This window comes from Eschrichtius robustus, chromosome 5 (genome assembly GCF_028021215.1).
Source record: "Eschrichtius robustus isolate mEscRob2 chromosome 5, mEscRob2.pri, whole genome shotgun sequence".
In the NCBI taxonomy this organism is placed as follows: domain Eukaryota; kingdom Metazoa; phylum Chordata; class Mammalia; order Artiodactyla; family Eschrichtiidae; genus Eschrichtius; species Eschrichtius robustus.
The window spans coordinates 32,658,989-32,672,974 of NC_090828.1; the positions used below are offsets into that span (position 1 = coordinate 32,658,989).

Consider the following 13,986-nt stretch of genomic DNA (forward strand, 5'->3'; position numbering starts at 1 on the left):
AAAATAAAAGATGCTAATATTTATTTCATCATTTTCCTTTTACTTTTTTAAAAAAGTGGTTACTAGAAAACTTTAAGTTACGTTCGTAGTTCGTATTATATTTCCATTAGCCAGTGCTGCTTCAGAGTCATCTGTGAAGCATTAAAAAAAAAAAAAAAATCCCTGACCCCCCCCCCACCCCGTTGAATCAGATTCCCTCTGACCTTCCCTTCTCCCCTCCTTCCCTTCCCTTCTCCCCTCCTTCCCTTCCCTTCTCCCCTCCTTCCCTTCCCTTCTCCCCTCCTTCCCTTCCCTTCTCCCCTCCTTCCCTTCCTCCCTCCCTTCCTTCCTTCCTATCCTTTAAAAATACTGGTAGTAACCCAGTGAATTGATTCCACAACCCACTAATGGGTTATATATCCTGCTTAGTGAAAAACACTTCTCCAACCTTACCTTTGGCCCCTCCCCTACATTCTTAAGCATCAGCCACTCGTACTGTAATATCTGCATTGTCACCTACTTGTCTCTTCCACCTAGGCAGCAGTTCTCAGTCCTTTCAGTCCCAATACCCCTATTCTGTAACAAATAATTTATAACACTACTTTTACTATCCCAAATGAAATTCATAGATAATATAACTTACCTACATACCTGTTTTTTGTGTGTTTTTTTTAGTGAATTTAATGCCCTAACACCTAGTATGAAGGAGAAATAGCCAAAAATAATTTATATTATAATGTATCTATTTCAGGTTTTAAATTATTGGCCACTTAAAAGATACAATGAAGTAGTCAAATCCTATACCTACTTATAATTAAGAACTTTGGATTTCAGAAAAGTGAGATCAGAAGTCATTTTTACAGGAAAAACAAAGCAGAAATACGGGTGGACCCAGAATTAAAACATGTTATGGCACATAATAGCAGACAAAACGTTCCTGTATATGGTAATTTTAAAAAGGGAAATAACCTTAAATGAAGTAGGGATAATGTGCTGACACAATTTATAGATTGCCAAAGAAAAGAAAATGGTGAAGTACAAATTTCTTGCAAATAAGATGATGCTTATTTATAATTGTAGTGACAAAATTATTCCCTGCCTTGTAGTGTGGGATGAGGTAGTGATAAAATGATTTTTACATTTGACTTTTTATTTTTACATTACAGATTTCTTATTGTGCTATATTTTAAATAATTCTGAAAGATAGAGTAATTGAAATATTTTAAAATAATCTGTGCTAATGAAACTCAGTGAAATTCCTGCCTTTCATGTCTTTTCATTAATTTAACAGTATCTGGTTCTTAATTCTGTTAAAAGGAATCTCAACTCTCTCCTGTCATTTATTTGCATGTGACCGAGTGCACACTGAAACTACCAGTTCTCGTATTGGCAAATCTTACTTCAAGCTGGGTTTCCATTGGTGAAATGATTTTCCAACATAATGAATAATTCTTGGTAAATGTTGAACGGGAATTAAGTGCAGGCTTCCCTCAATTTGTTTTACATGGTAAATAGCATTCCTGAAAGAGTCACTGAATATCAAAATTATATAGAAATACTTTGTTCTTATGTGTAAAATGGAGTTACTGAGTTCTAAACTCAGATTGTTATCAACAGGAATTCCCATCTATAATAAGGACATTAAAAATTCATGTGTGATGTGGGACTTGTTATTATATGACATTGTTCCGTGCTTGCAGGGCATCTAGCATTTCTGACTTCCCTCCTCATAAATACCAGTAATGCCCCCTTCTCCTCATTGTGACAGCTCAAAATATCCCCAGCTTTTTATGAAATGCCTCCTTGAGGGAAGCACCACCCAAGTTGAGAACCACTGAAATCTCCCTTTGCTCTGTCTCTACCCTCCACCCCACCCACAGCTGCCTCCTACTCATCCTCCAGGACTCTAGGCTTTTTCAGAAATACTTTGCTGAGCCCCTAATTTGGGTTTAGACACTGTCTCTACCTCTTACTTGCTCCTATACCACTTAACATACTGTATTATAGTTGCCAGTTATCTCCCTATTAGACTCTAAACTCTGTGAGAGCAGAGAGTGCCTTTGCATCTCCAGTGCCTGGCATGGTTCCAGGTTCAACATTGAATAAATAGTGAATAAATGAAAAAAGGAGGGAAATAGACGAGAGAGAGAAAATGGGCTAATACACCAGTGAAATGGATTAAAAATAGGCTACTGACTTTGTGTTGTTAGTGGTAAATGAAAGAAAATATAAGAAGGCACTATGTAAATGAAGCTATGTGCATTTTTGTTACCAGCAACGTGTACCAAGACTGAGGCTGATTTAACAGTGTGCCCAGAACACTGTGTCTTTTCCCTTTTCTCAGTCCTCCACCTGCACACCACTCTCCTCATCCCTCTCGCATCTTTCTCCAGTAACCAGTTCTGGGCCGCCCGCACCGCCCTCCTGAGCAATTCTAGAGCAATGCGTGACGGGCGCCAGTAGGGGAAGGTAGATAAGGCATTTATTGAAGGGAAGGTGCTAGCTGCTTCTGGTTTCTAGATTTTCGGTTTTTTTCTGCTACAAATAGCTGTAGCTTAGAGGGAACGTGGAGCCCTGGCTAGTGGTTGAGCAGTGCACGGCTGAGAGACTGTCCCGAACACAAAGGGCTTTATGATCTTGTTCAGCTACTGCTTGTAGTCTCATTTTTTTAGATGTGGCGTTTTGGGGGGTCACCAACCATAATGATTATCCTCTTTTTATTTTAAGGTATTTAAACCTTTCAGTATTTTAAAATCAGTAACTTCTACTTCTGGGTCTTTAAACAAATACAGTTAGATAATATTGTCTCTTACCGATCAGATATAGATTTTTTTAGTGATTTGAAGTCTTGAGGTGATTTGAGTTTGAAGACTGATTGAGTGAATTTTGTAAGATCTTTTTTTTTAAGTTTAAACTTGAATTTAATGTCTAGAATTATATTTACCAAAGAACAGTTTGTTTCGATGGCCTCAAGCAGACTTTTTCTTTAATTTGAAAAATAATTATCTGAATATAGATATTCTACTCATTTGGGGGCTCTTTATCTGAGAAAGTAACTTTTATGAGTAAGATGAATAGGACTAGGTTTTCAAGAAATTATTTTCTATGTGTTCTACATAATTACGTAAGAATACGTTTTTCCCATTATATATGAATAACAAAAAATGAATGGGAATAAGAGCAATGAAAGTTATAGTTGCTCTTTTTAATTTTCCTTCTCAGTTTTCTTCCTGGTCTTAGCTGATTGCTAACCTCAAATTAAATTGAATTTTCAGAAATTTCTGCTTACCTGGCGTTTTTATAGGTGAGCCAACTAATCTTTACCTTCAGGGGATTATACCATCTAGGTAAATGAGGACCTAGAGATAATTTTCTCTCTTCTTATTATTGTTTGACCTTTTAGTGCTAATATTGATGAAAATGTCCAGTTTTTGTTTTAAATCTTAGGGGGTTTTTTGTGTGTTTGTTTTGGTTTTTGTTTTCTTCCCCCCCAGCAGTGGGTGAAAGGGGCAGGTATGCCTGTAAGGTTCATCTTGAACTAAAAGCTAAAAAAAAAAAAAATACAGGCAGTGACATACAGTATAGCAAACCCAACTCAACATAGTGTAGATATGAGCAAAGATTAAGTTAATATTATTTTCTGTAACAGTGTTTTAATTTTGAAGTAGTGTATCTTGTTATCAGTGACAATGGACTTTATGAGAGTAGGTGCTGTTCTAGTATTTCTCTCCAAAAAATTTGTTTCTCAAGAATAACTTGATATATACTTAGATTTATAAAATATAATATTATAGAATACTTTCTGTAACTCCACTCAGCTGTGCCATGCATTGTTTTAAATGGTGGTTAGTAACTACATAACATTAAAAAATAAATACTAACTTAGAATTATTTAGGGGTAAGCAAGTCTGAATTATACGTATATCAAAACAGCTGCAATTTATACTATATGAGTTTAATAAATACAATTGCAAAAGCATAACTTACAATGTGTTACTAAAAAGGTTTTAAGGGGGAAGAGGTCAGTTAGGGACTATGTTATTCACAAATCATTTCTATGAAAATATACTAATTGAATTAATTTAACCAATTTAAGGGAAAACACTTCATAATATTTTGTTTATATCATTCATTTGCTATACAAGTCCTTTACTTGGGCAACCCAGTACTAGTAATACTGATATAATGAGTGAATTAATAAAAGTTTACTGAAAACAAGTGATACCATTAGGCAAAATCTTTATGGACATTTTTCCTCTTGGTGTGGCTATCATTGATTTGGTCAGAAATACTTGCAGAAGTTTTAAAACTGAGGAAGGAATAGGGATAGTCATTCGTCTCTGACACCTGTTTGTTTGTGCTGTGTACACAGCACTCACAAGCACGGCCCTAAAAGACAAATTGCTCTGTGATCTTTGCAGGGTGTGATCCATTTTCCCAGAGCTGGGTGGTCAGCCAGGAGTGGGCTAGGGCATGCCTACTGGCAAAGGTGGTGTCTTTCCCTCCCCCTCCTTTTCTTTTTCTTTTGTTTAATTTGGTCATATTTCATTGAGTTTAGGTAAAGTATGAAATTAATGGTAGAGAATCATTCTTGCTTTGTCAACGTTGTATTTTAATCACATAAAACCTCCACTGACTTCTATTGCCTTTTTTGTTTGTTTGTTTCTCTCTCTTTTTCTGCACAAGCACTCCTATCTGGACAGGGAAACCTCCCTTCTTCTGAGAAACATTGCAGGAAAACCTTCTCATTTGCTGACCAAGGTGATACTACTTCTTCCACCTGCATGTAAATATTTATTGCCTTATAGGTAGAATGTAATTTCTGTTTTTGACTGTGCTCTCAGATTTCTCAGGTTGTGCTTTCTTGTTTTTGTACCTTTGTTCTTAATAGAGGTATTTTTTTCTCTTACTGAAGGTAATTATTTACTGATCTTAATAACTATCAGAAAATACTGAGAGTAGAAAATAATTTCAGTAATTTTTCACTAGTTTTTAACTTTCGTAAATACCTGACAGCCTGCCCAAGTGTGTTGCACTTTTTCTAGTGTAACGTTGTATTTCATTTTGAAGTCTAAAAATCATTGCTTAATTTTAACTTACTTCTGATGGTCATCCATGCTGTGAGGTACTTTAGCAAACTTTGTTTTTTAGTTTTTGTTTATATTATCAATGCCTCATTTAATTAAACATTTATTTATATAAGCAGAATCTTACTTTACATTAGTTTAATCAAATTGGAAGAGAAGGCTGCAATTTAAATTTCTCATTTCTCTGCCCTCAGAAAGGTTTGAATCAGTCCAGCTGGATGTTCATTGGGCTGGCATTTTACAACAATTTAAAATCACTTAGCCACTGTCATCATTAACTCAGGAAGAACAGAATAGGAAAGCTGAATAGCTTTCTACCTCTTCACAAGTTACGTTTTTATTTTGTTATTTTATTTAGATAATGTTAAATTCAAGCATGTCAGACTTGGTTATAGATAGTTTCTGAAGAATATACAAAGTAATTATGGTTTATGTCTCTAAGTTTTTATTATTGTATCAGAGGTTTTCTTTAAAAAATTATTTCTTCTTAACTTTATAAACTTGTGAAAGAAGATGGTAAAGCTAAAATTAAAATCTCCATGAATAACAGCTCAAAGAGAAGACTCAAGAATCAGCAATAAAACCCTTTCTTTTGCTTGAGTTTCTCTCCTTAAAGGAGATCTAGGAATAGGGTAGAAGCAGCTTAAAGATGAGGGAAATTTAGAAATCTTAAGCACGTGGTAGCTGTGTACTTTATAACCGTAGCAAAATTCTTCCCTTTTTCTTAGCTCTTCCTTCTCTCTGGAATCCACTCTCATAGCTTCAACTAGGATCTCTGTTATAGATCGGGTCTCTCTTCCTGAGAGGTCACTGTCAGACATTTCCTGGAAGAGGACCAGCACCTCCAGTTCTGCAGGTCTTCAGCTTCCTTAACCACACTCTCCCTGGGGCCTCACCATTTATATCTCTTTTCTTCTTTTGACGCCTCTGTTTCTGTTCACAATGCTGCCACTCTCCCAGTTACCCAGGTTTGAGGCATATGGTGCCTTTCTTCTTCTCACTTATTATCTCAAAGCTCTAATAAGCTTGTCATAATCTGTAGGATTGGTTGAGTTCACCCATCCATTTCCTTCCCATTGCCACCACCCTAAAGCAGCCTCGTATTTTTTATTAGAGCCACGACTCTTGTCTCTATTTTTGCCTGTCCCTCCTCCAGTGCATTTTGTATGCTGCTCTCAGATGAAGTGTAACATATTACCATTTCCATTGCCTATTTATTCAACAAATATTTGTTTAGTCATGTACTGCGTTAGGTGCCGGGATATACAATAATTTTATATAAAGTGGACATCTTCCCTGCCCTCTCAGCAGCTCACAGTCTGTTTAGGAATATAGATAAAAAATGTTTACAAGCAAGCATGTAAACAAACTCTAAATCATGTTAAGTGCTATGAAGGAAACAAGGTAAGTAATAGAGAATACTGGGGGGAAGGATTAGGGCTACATTTCCTTTAGATGGTAACATCGGCAAAAGCCCTTATAAGGGGTGACATTTAATGTAAAGCTTGAAGGATGAAAAGAAGCCAGCTTGAGGGTGAAGGGAAATGTTCCAAGTAGAGAGGTCCAGGGAGAAAAAAGCTGGCATGTTTGAGAAGCTGAAGAAACATTATGTTGCTGGAGCCACAGTAGTTAAGTAGTTGAATGAAAACATGAGTATCTTGATTTAGGTTTGGAGAGGTAGACAGGAATCAGATCATTCAAGGCACACTAAGGAGTTGTTTTTGTTTTTTTTTTTTCCCCTAAATGCAATGAGACTCTATTGAAGAGAATAACTTCATTCAATAAATATTTACTGAATACCTATTACGTGCCAGACACTGTTTACAACCCTTGAGCTATGGCAGTGAACAGAACAGAGTTCCTATCACAGGGAGAGAAGGTGTTTGCAAGTTTGGAAAAAATGCAGGCAGTAACTTCTCATCTCCCTTTGCCCAAGAGATGTTGATACTCACTGCAGCGTCAGAGCCATCGCTACTCAGATCCAAGTGGTGGCATTACTGGTGTATGTGGCCAACATCTGACTCTAGCTACCTCTATATACTGCCCTGCTTTTATACAACAAGACATTTGATCAGGAAGGTGACTCAGTAGCATAGAACCTAAACATTTAGGGTGGAGTGGGGGATGGAGTCAAGGACGAGGGGGCAGAAATTCCTAGATAACCAGAGCCACAGGGACCTCTCGATGTCAGTGCCCTCTACCAGAGCACATGGCTGTTTTGAAGCTGAGTTGAGTTTATACCTCTTTCATACCACCTGTGTGGCAGTCTGGTTCCCCTTACCCAAAAGCATGGTGTCCCAGTTACTGACTCACCTCTGACCTGCACTTTTCCAAACTAGGACTTTGTAACACGCGGTAGTTAGAACACAGTAAAATGAACACAGTAACACTGCTTAGGCCAAGAATGCAAAAAGAATGCTTTGTTTGTTTGTTTCCATCACCAATCCAGTTGTCATTATATCACTGTTAATGAAATAACTACCCCATATACAGTTCTGAGCCAGGAGCCTCTGCAAAAACAATGCCAACCTATTTCTTCTAGGAGCAGCATTAGTGCCAGCACAGGACTATTTTGCCATAAATGGGAGCAATGGGCAAAAGACACGTTGCTGATCTGATGCCCTTAAGTCTCTGGGTACCATTTGAAAGGCTTTCCCTGACCTCCTCCTTTCACTCTTTACTCCCTTAACCTGCTTTATTTTATTTTTTTTCATAGAAGTGACCACTAACTGACTTATCCCATACCTATTTCTTTCTTGTCTCTCGTTAAATGTAAGCTCCATGAGAGCAGGAACTCTGTATCCCCTGCACTCAAGCCCAAGCCTGCACAGTCTCGACAAACATCTGTCATGTAAAAGAATGGTCCTCTAGTGACCATCAAGGTTTCAAGGACTGCTGTACTGTTAACCACCCTTTTCTTTGCTTCAGAGAAGTTGTAAAAGTGCTTTTATATTACTGAAAGTCTTTTATTTTTGATAAGCAGTTTTTATTTACTGTTATCCCCAAAGTATATGCTATAATCCTTAAGGACAAAAGGGACTGTGACATGGTAGAAAGAGCAAGTAGTTATTCACTTGGTAACTGCCTGTATGATCTCTGAAAGATAAGTCTTTCTGGGCCTTAATTAGTGCAGTGGACATAATAATAATAACGTTAGCCCCTGCATTATTGAGAATTAAATGAGATACGTGCCTTGTAGTGTGTGGCAAGTAGGTATTCAGTTAATATTAGTTCTCTTCTTAGTGAAAGAATCTGTTTCGTGATTTCTTCAGGGGGAAGTGGACTAGTTGTTACTATTATTATTTTGTCTCTAAGCAGTTTTATAGAATAGAACATTTTGTGGGCATTAAACTGTTCATCAATCCAAGTTTTCTTTGAATCATTTTAATTTACACAACTTTATTGTAATCTGTGAAACAAACTTGACCTCAAAGAAACTGCTAACTACTCTTCAGCTCCTTAATTTCAATCCCATTGGTTCTGAACCCACAAAGCCTTAATAATTTCTTGCTTGAAGGAATTCACTAGCCAGTTCTTTGCAACTGTAACTCTTTTCTCTAAGTATTCTAATTTTTACGCTGAAGAGAATGCTGTAACACTTTGTAACCAGGGCATTGGCTTTCATTTAATCATAAGATCTTAGCGGAGTTTTTGTCCTTTATGTAAATTTGAGGAGGCTTGGCATTTGATGGTTATTGATAGCCACACGGGAGTTTTTCAGGTGGAAAAATAGGTTGTCTCTTGCCCTTTTAAGGGTAGAGGTAGGAGAGAAAGTTAAGTTGTTATATGTGTGAGGTATCTTTTACTTATGTTTAGGATGGTTGTGAGACAAACAGTGTGAACAAAGGAATAGCCCAAAGATAAGGGGCAGAAGACTTAAGACCTGAGTTTGTCAACTTTAACAAGCAGAAGAGAACATGGGATGAATAAAGCTTTGTTCTTTGTATTAAACTTGGCCTGCAGACGTTGAACAGAGATTTGCATTGCCTAAATAAGTAAACTATTAGATGTCTTCTAAGTATATAATCTAAACACATCAGCAAAGATTTATTGACCTTTCCTGTATTGCACAGCACTCTGAGCTTGAAACAATTTCTTCCTTTCTATGGTTGTTATGGTTAAAAGATATAATTCTAGCTTAAATATAGTAGATACAAGCCAACTTTCTGAGGAAGAGCTTATTACCCATGGGAAGTATAAAACTATGAATCTTGCAATTTGATACAAATATTTTTATTTCCAGTTTTGCTCCAGTGACATTCAAACTCTAATAGTTAGAGGTATTTTGATCAATTGTTTCTTCAAAAAGCTTCTAGCAGGGATTGATTATCCTTGCTAATAAACTGGAGAAGAATAAACTAAAATTTGCCGAGGTTGAAATTAAGCGCACAGTTCTTAAATTCAAATTTGACCAATTTATGTATTTATTAAGAGTAGTATTTTGAGCAAATGCAAGAATAGCTGAGTTTGGATGTTAAAATAGGCCCACCTGGCTGCTCTACATAAAAATGGTTTTTATTGATGGCTAGGAAATCTAATTGGTTTAATGTATGTTAATTGGTTGTTTCTCTTGTTTCTTTAATCCTTTCTTCCTATGTGTCAACTTTTTAGCCTGTGGAGCAGAAACTGATCTGGGAGTTTAAATCAATCTTACAATTGAATGACTTTTTATGTCAGTGCTTCGAAAGATAGCAATGGTTGTATTCTATTGTATTTGGTAAATAATATCATAATAAAATGGGAGTATGAAAATACTGTTTTGGTATTTATAACCAATATCAGAATGCTGTATTTAAATTTTTATATTCCATTTTTGAATAGACTATTTTTTAAGAGCAGTGTTAGGTTCACAATAAAATTGAGAAGGAGGTACAGAGGTTTCCAATATACCGCTTGCCCTCACACGTGCATAGCTTCCCCCATATCAACATCCCCCACCAGAGTGGCACGTTTGTTATAATCGATGAACAAGTGTTGACCATTATTATCACCCAGAGTCCATAGTTTACATTAGGGTTCACTCTTGATGTTGTACATTCTATGGCTTTGGACCAATGGGTAATGATGTGTAGCTATCATTATAGTATCATACAGAGTAGTTTCACTCCCACAAAAATCCTCTGTACTCCACCTGTTCATCCCTCCCTCTCCCTAACCTGTGACAACCATTAATCTTTTTACTGTCTCCATGGTTTTACTTTTTCAGAATGTCATATAGTTGGAATCATACAATATGTAGCCTTTTCAGGTTGGCTTCTTTCACTTAGTCATATGCATTTAAGGTTCCTCCATGTCTTTTCATGGCTCGATAGCTCATTTTTTTTTTTAGCACTGAATAATATTCCATGGTCTGGATGTAGTACAGTTTATCCATTTGTCTACTGAAGGATATCTTGGTTGCTTCCAATTTTTGGCAGTTATAGAGAAAGCTGCTATAAGCATCTGTGCGCAGGTTTTTGGGTGGAGGTAAGTTTTCAGCTCATTTCGGTAGATATTAAGGAGCTTGATTACTGGATCATATTGTAAGAGCATGTTTAGTTCTGTAAGAAACCACCGGACTGTCTCCTAAAGTGGCCGCACCCTTTTGCATCCCCACCAGCGATGACTGAGAGTTCCTGTTGCTCCACAGCCTCGCCAGCATTTGATGTTTTCAGTGTTTTGGATTTTGGCCATTCTAATATGTGTGTAGTGGTATATCGTTGTTTAAATTAAAACAACGATAGCAATTCTCTAGCGACATATGACATGAGCATCTTTTCACAGGCTATTTGCCATCTGTGTAAGCTTTGGTGAGTTCTGTTCAGGTTTTTGGCCCAGTTTTTAAATTGGGTTGTTCATTTTCTTGTTGAGCTTTAAAAGCTCTTTGTATATTTTGGATAATAGTCCTTTATCAGATGTGATAATATTCTGATAAATATTTTACAAATATTTTCTCCTAGTCTATGGCTTGTCCTCTCATTCTCTTGAATATTCTCTTTTTCTTAAAAATTTTTTTTGGCTTTGAGGAAATCTTCTAAACATTTTTTAACTTCTGCAGATTAATTATAATATCATAAAAGAATTTGGCCTTTTAGAAGCTCATGTTTATGTTCCAGATACACAAAGCATTGATACTATCAGTTTTTCCTCTTCAGACTTAGAGATTTAAATTTGCTTTTCAGAAATATGAAGTGAAATTCGAAATTATGCCTTGGTAAATTTTTCTTCTTTATAGCAGCCATTTATACCAATATAAGGATGTGGCAAATGAGCCATGAAGAACATACAATTATTATCCCATTGAGAAAACACTCATAAAACTTCTGCTTCCCTCTTTCTCTTCCAAAATATGATGAAATAACTGATTTCATAAAAACCGCTGGAAAATGCTAGTACTTAAAATTCCTGTATAGAATAGTGCTCTACTCATCAGAAACACATAGGGTTTGGTAATTTAATAATGATTTTGTTTCTCTAAGACACAGAATTCTAGAAACTGAGAGTTTTAATGACAATAGTCTAGTTTTCTCATTTTATAGCCTGCTTTAAAAAGAAAAAAACGTATCTTATGTTAAAATATACAGTCAACATATTTTCTAATTCTGTAATTTGTTTATTTGCATAAAGGCGGAGGTAGGATGATTTAATCAAAGGAGTATATCTAAGAATCAAGTCTTATCTTACTCCTCTCCATTGTTAAAATGCAGTTCTTCATTCTGTGTCTAATTGGGTTTACAGATAGTATTTCCAGACCTTAGTTATTATGTTAATTCACTGGCTGCTTTCATTGAAATGGATCAGATTTCTGGCAAACAGACCCACTGTCCTTCCTAACCACTGTTTTCTTCTCTGTTCCACAGAGTAGTAAATACTAAGCTTGAAATGAGGGGAGTCAGCCTAGAGTGTGAAATGGAAAGAGAAGCAGTTAAAAAATAAGAAAGCCAACAGAATTTAGGAGAACAGGGAATAATCTATTAAATGAATTGAGTTTTTGTTTTTTTGCCCTAGAAACTTTAGCTTTTTAACGAAGAATAACACATGGATTGTGGTGTTTAATCACAATCCAGAGCAGATAAAGTTCAGCTGATGTAAATAGGTTTCTCTCTTTTTTTTTTTTTTTAAAGTCATATTAAGTAAATATATAATATGGCATTTAATGTTTTTCTTAGGTATTTTAGATATTTGCTAGAGCAACCAAAAGCTTAGAATTAAAAAGGAATCCTTTATTATAAGCAAAAGTTTACTTACATGAGTCTTTTTCAATTGGAGATTAATGCTACAGTGTACTATGGCCTATTGCTGGAAAGTACAAGTAAGTACCAGTATTACAGTACTATGTGTTGTTCTAGGAGAAAATAGGCAAATGTTTTAAGTCTAGTTTTATTTTATTACTACTTGTAATCTAAATTTTATAAAGTAGAAATTACTGTAAGTTAAATATTTGGAAAATTATATTTAGTATTTTAAGAACTTTTATCCATGAATTAATAAAAACAAAATTGCATTTAGAGACATGAGACATTGATTATATTGTGTGACTGTTCCAAAGCAGAGTAAAACCTAAGAATTTAATGCAGACTCCTCTATTTGTATTTGTATATTAATATGAACATACCTACATTTTTTATCAAGTATTTTTATATGGCTGCAAAGAGATAAATTGATACTGGTTTTTTGCTATTTTTATGATGATGATATGTTTTCAGTGTGACAGGACAGAACATTACTATGCAAAAGATTGCCTGTACTTTGGAGGGGGTATAAATTCAGAGTCACTGGCAGACCCACAGATACCCTCATGTTTTCCCTATCCTGAAACCTGAAATTTATCTGCTTCAGATTGACAGTCGAGAATTAAACTGTTGGATTAAATTAAAATTAAATTAATTTACTACATCACTAGAATATGAAAATCTAGTCTTATTATAAGAGATCTTCAAGTCTGCATCTTAAAAAATGTTCCGTTATAATATGTCTGCTCTCACTTTGTGAACATGGTTATTTTTAAAATGTTCTCTATATAAGTGTGTGAAGTTATATTCTTACTGAAATTCAATTTTAGCAGCATCCTTAAGTATAAAGCGACTTCTCAAAAAATTCTCATTGTTTTAGCATTAGTTTATCTGAAGTGCTTTGTGTTCACAGGAAGAACAGGCAGCAAAATTGAAAGCTGAGAAGATCAGAGTTGCCCTAGAGAAAATTAAAGAGGCACAAGTGAAAAAGGTGATATTTGGGCTTTTTCTTGGTTTGGGATTTGTATCTGTTTTACGGGTTTATGAAGAATTGCCTTGTTTACGTAACGTAGCTCTAAGATATAGCAAGCTATAGAGGGGTATTTCTTTCTAATACATTTTTCACATGTATTGTTTTGTGGATAAAATGCATTATAAAAGAAATACCTTTCTGGTTTTGAATTCTAAAAGGGTAAAACAAAATAGTCTTATTATTATAATCTTACCTGTTATTTTAATTTTTAAAAATGCATTAAATTCGTTTAGTTAGGTTATCTAATACCTAATTTTAGAGTATTTTTCTTGCATAATAAAGTCATTATTTGTGTTTTAATTTATATTTTAGCTAAGGACATTACTCAGAACATTACTCAATATTGGAAGAAATTTCTGGAATGCCTGTTTTTTGGTTTGTATTTAATTTCCTTTTTTCCTGTTATAGCTGGTGATTAGAGTCCACATGTCTGACGATAGTTCTAAAACAATGATGGTGGATGAGAGGCAGACGGTGAGACAAGTGCTGGATAACCTGATGGACAAATCTCACTGCGGTTATAGTTTAGACTGGTCTCTGGTGGAAACCATCTCTGAGTTACAAATGGGTTAGTAGTATCATTGCTATAATTACTTTTTAATTTCTATGTAATTTCAACAGTTTTCATGTTGATAAAAGCAACTTGAGGCGTCTTTATACTGTATTTTTTTTCTAT

At 35.3% G+C, this 13,986-nt stretch overlaps 1 protein-coding gene across 5 annotated transcripts in view; it reads left to right on the forward strand.

Annotated features, from left to right (window-relative positions):
• Positions 1-13,986, forward strand: part of RAPH1 (Ras association (RalGDS/AF-6) and pleckstrin homology domains 1) — an 88,739-nt gene that overhangs the window by 49,630 nt on the left and 25,123 nt on the right. For 3 of the 5 annotated variants that reach the window (XM_068544619.1, XM_068544617.1, XM_068544620.1), the window contains 3 exons: positions 4,666-4,740; positions 13,191-13,268; positions 13,719-13,878. In XM_068544619.1, coding sequence (XP_068400720.1) covers positions 4,666-4,740; positions 13,191-13,268; positions 13,719-13,878 — 313 coding nt within the window. The remainder of the gene's footprint in view (positions 1-4,665; positions 4,741-13,190; positions 13,269-13,718; positions 13,879-13,986) is intronic. The other 2 variants (XM_068544616.1, XM_068544618.1) reach the window with 1 other exon arrangement.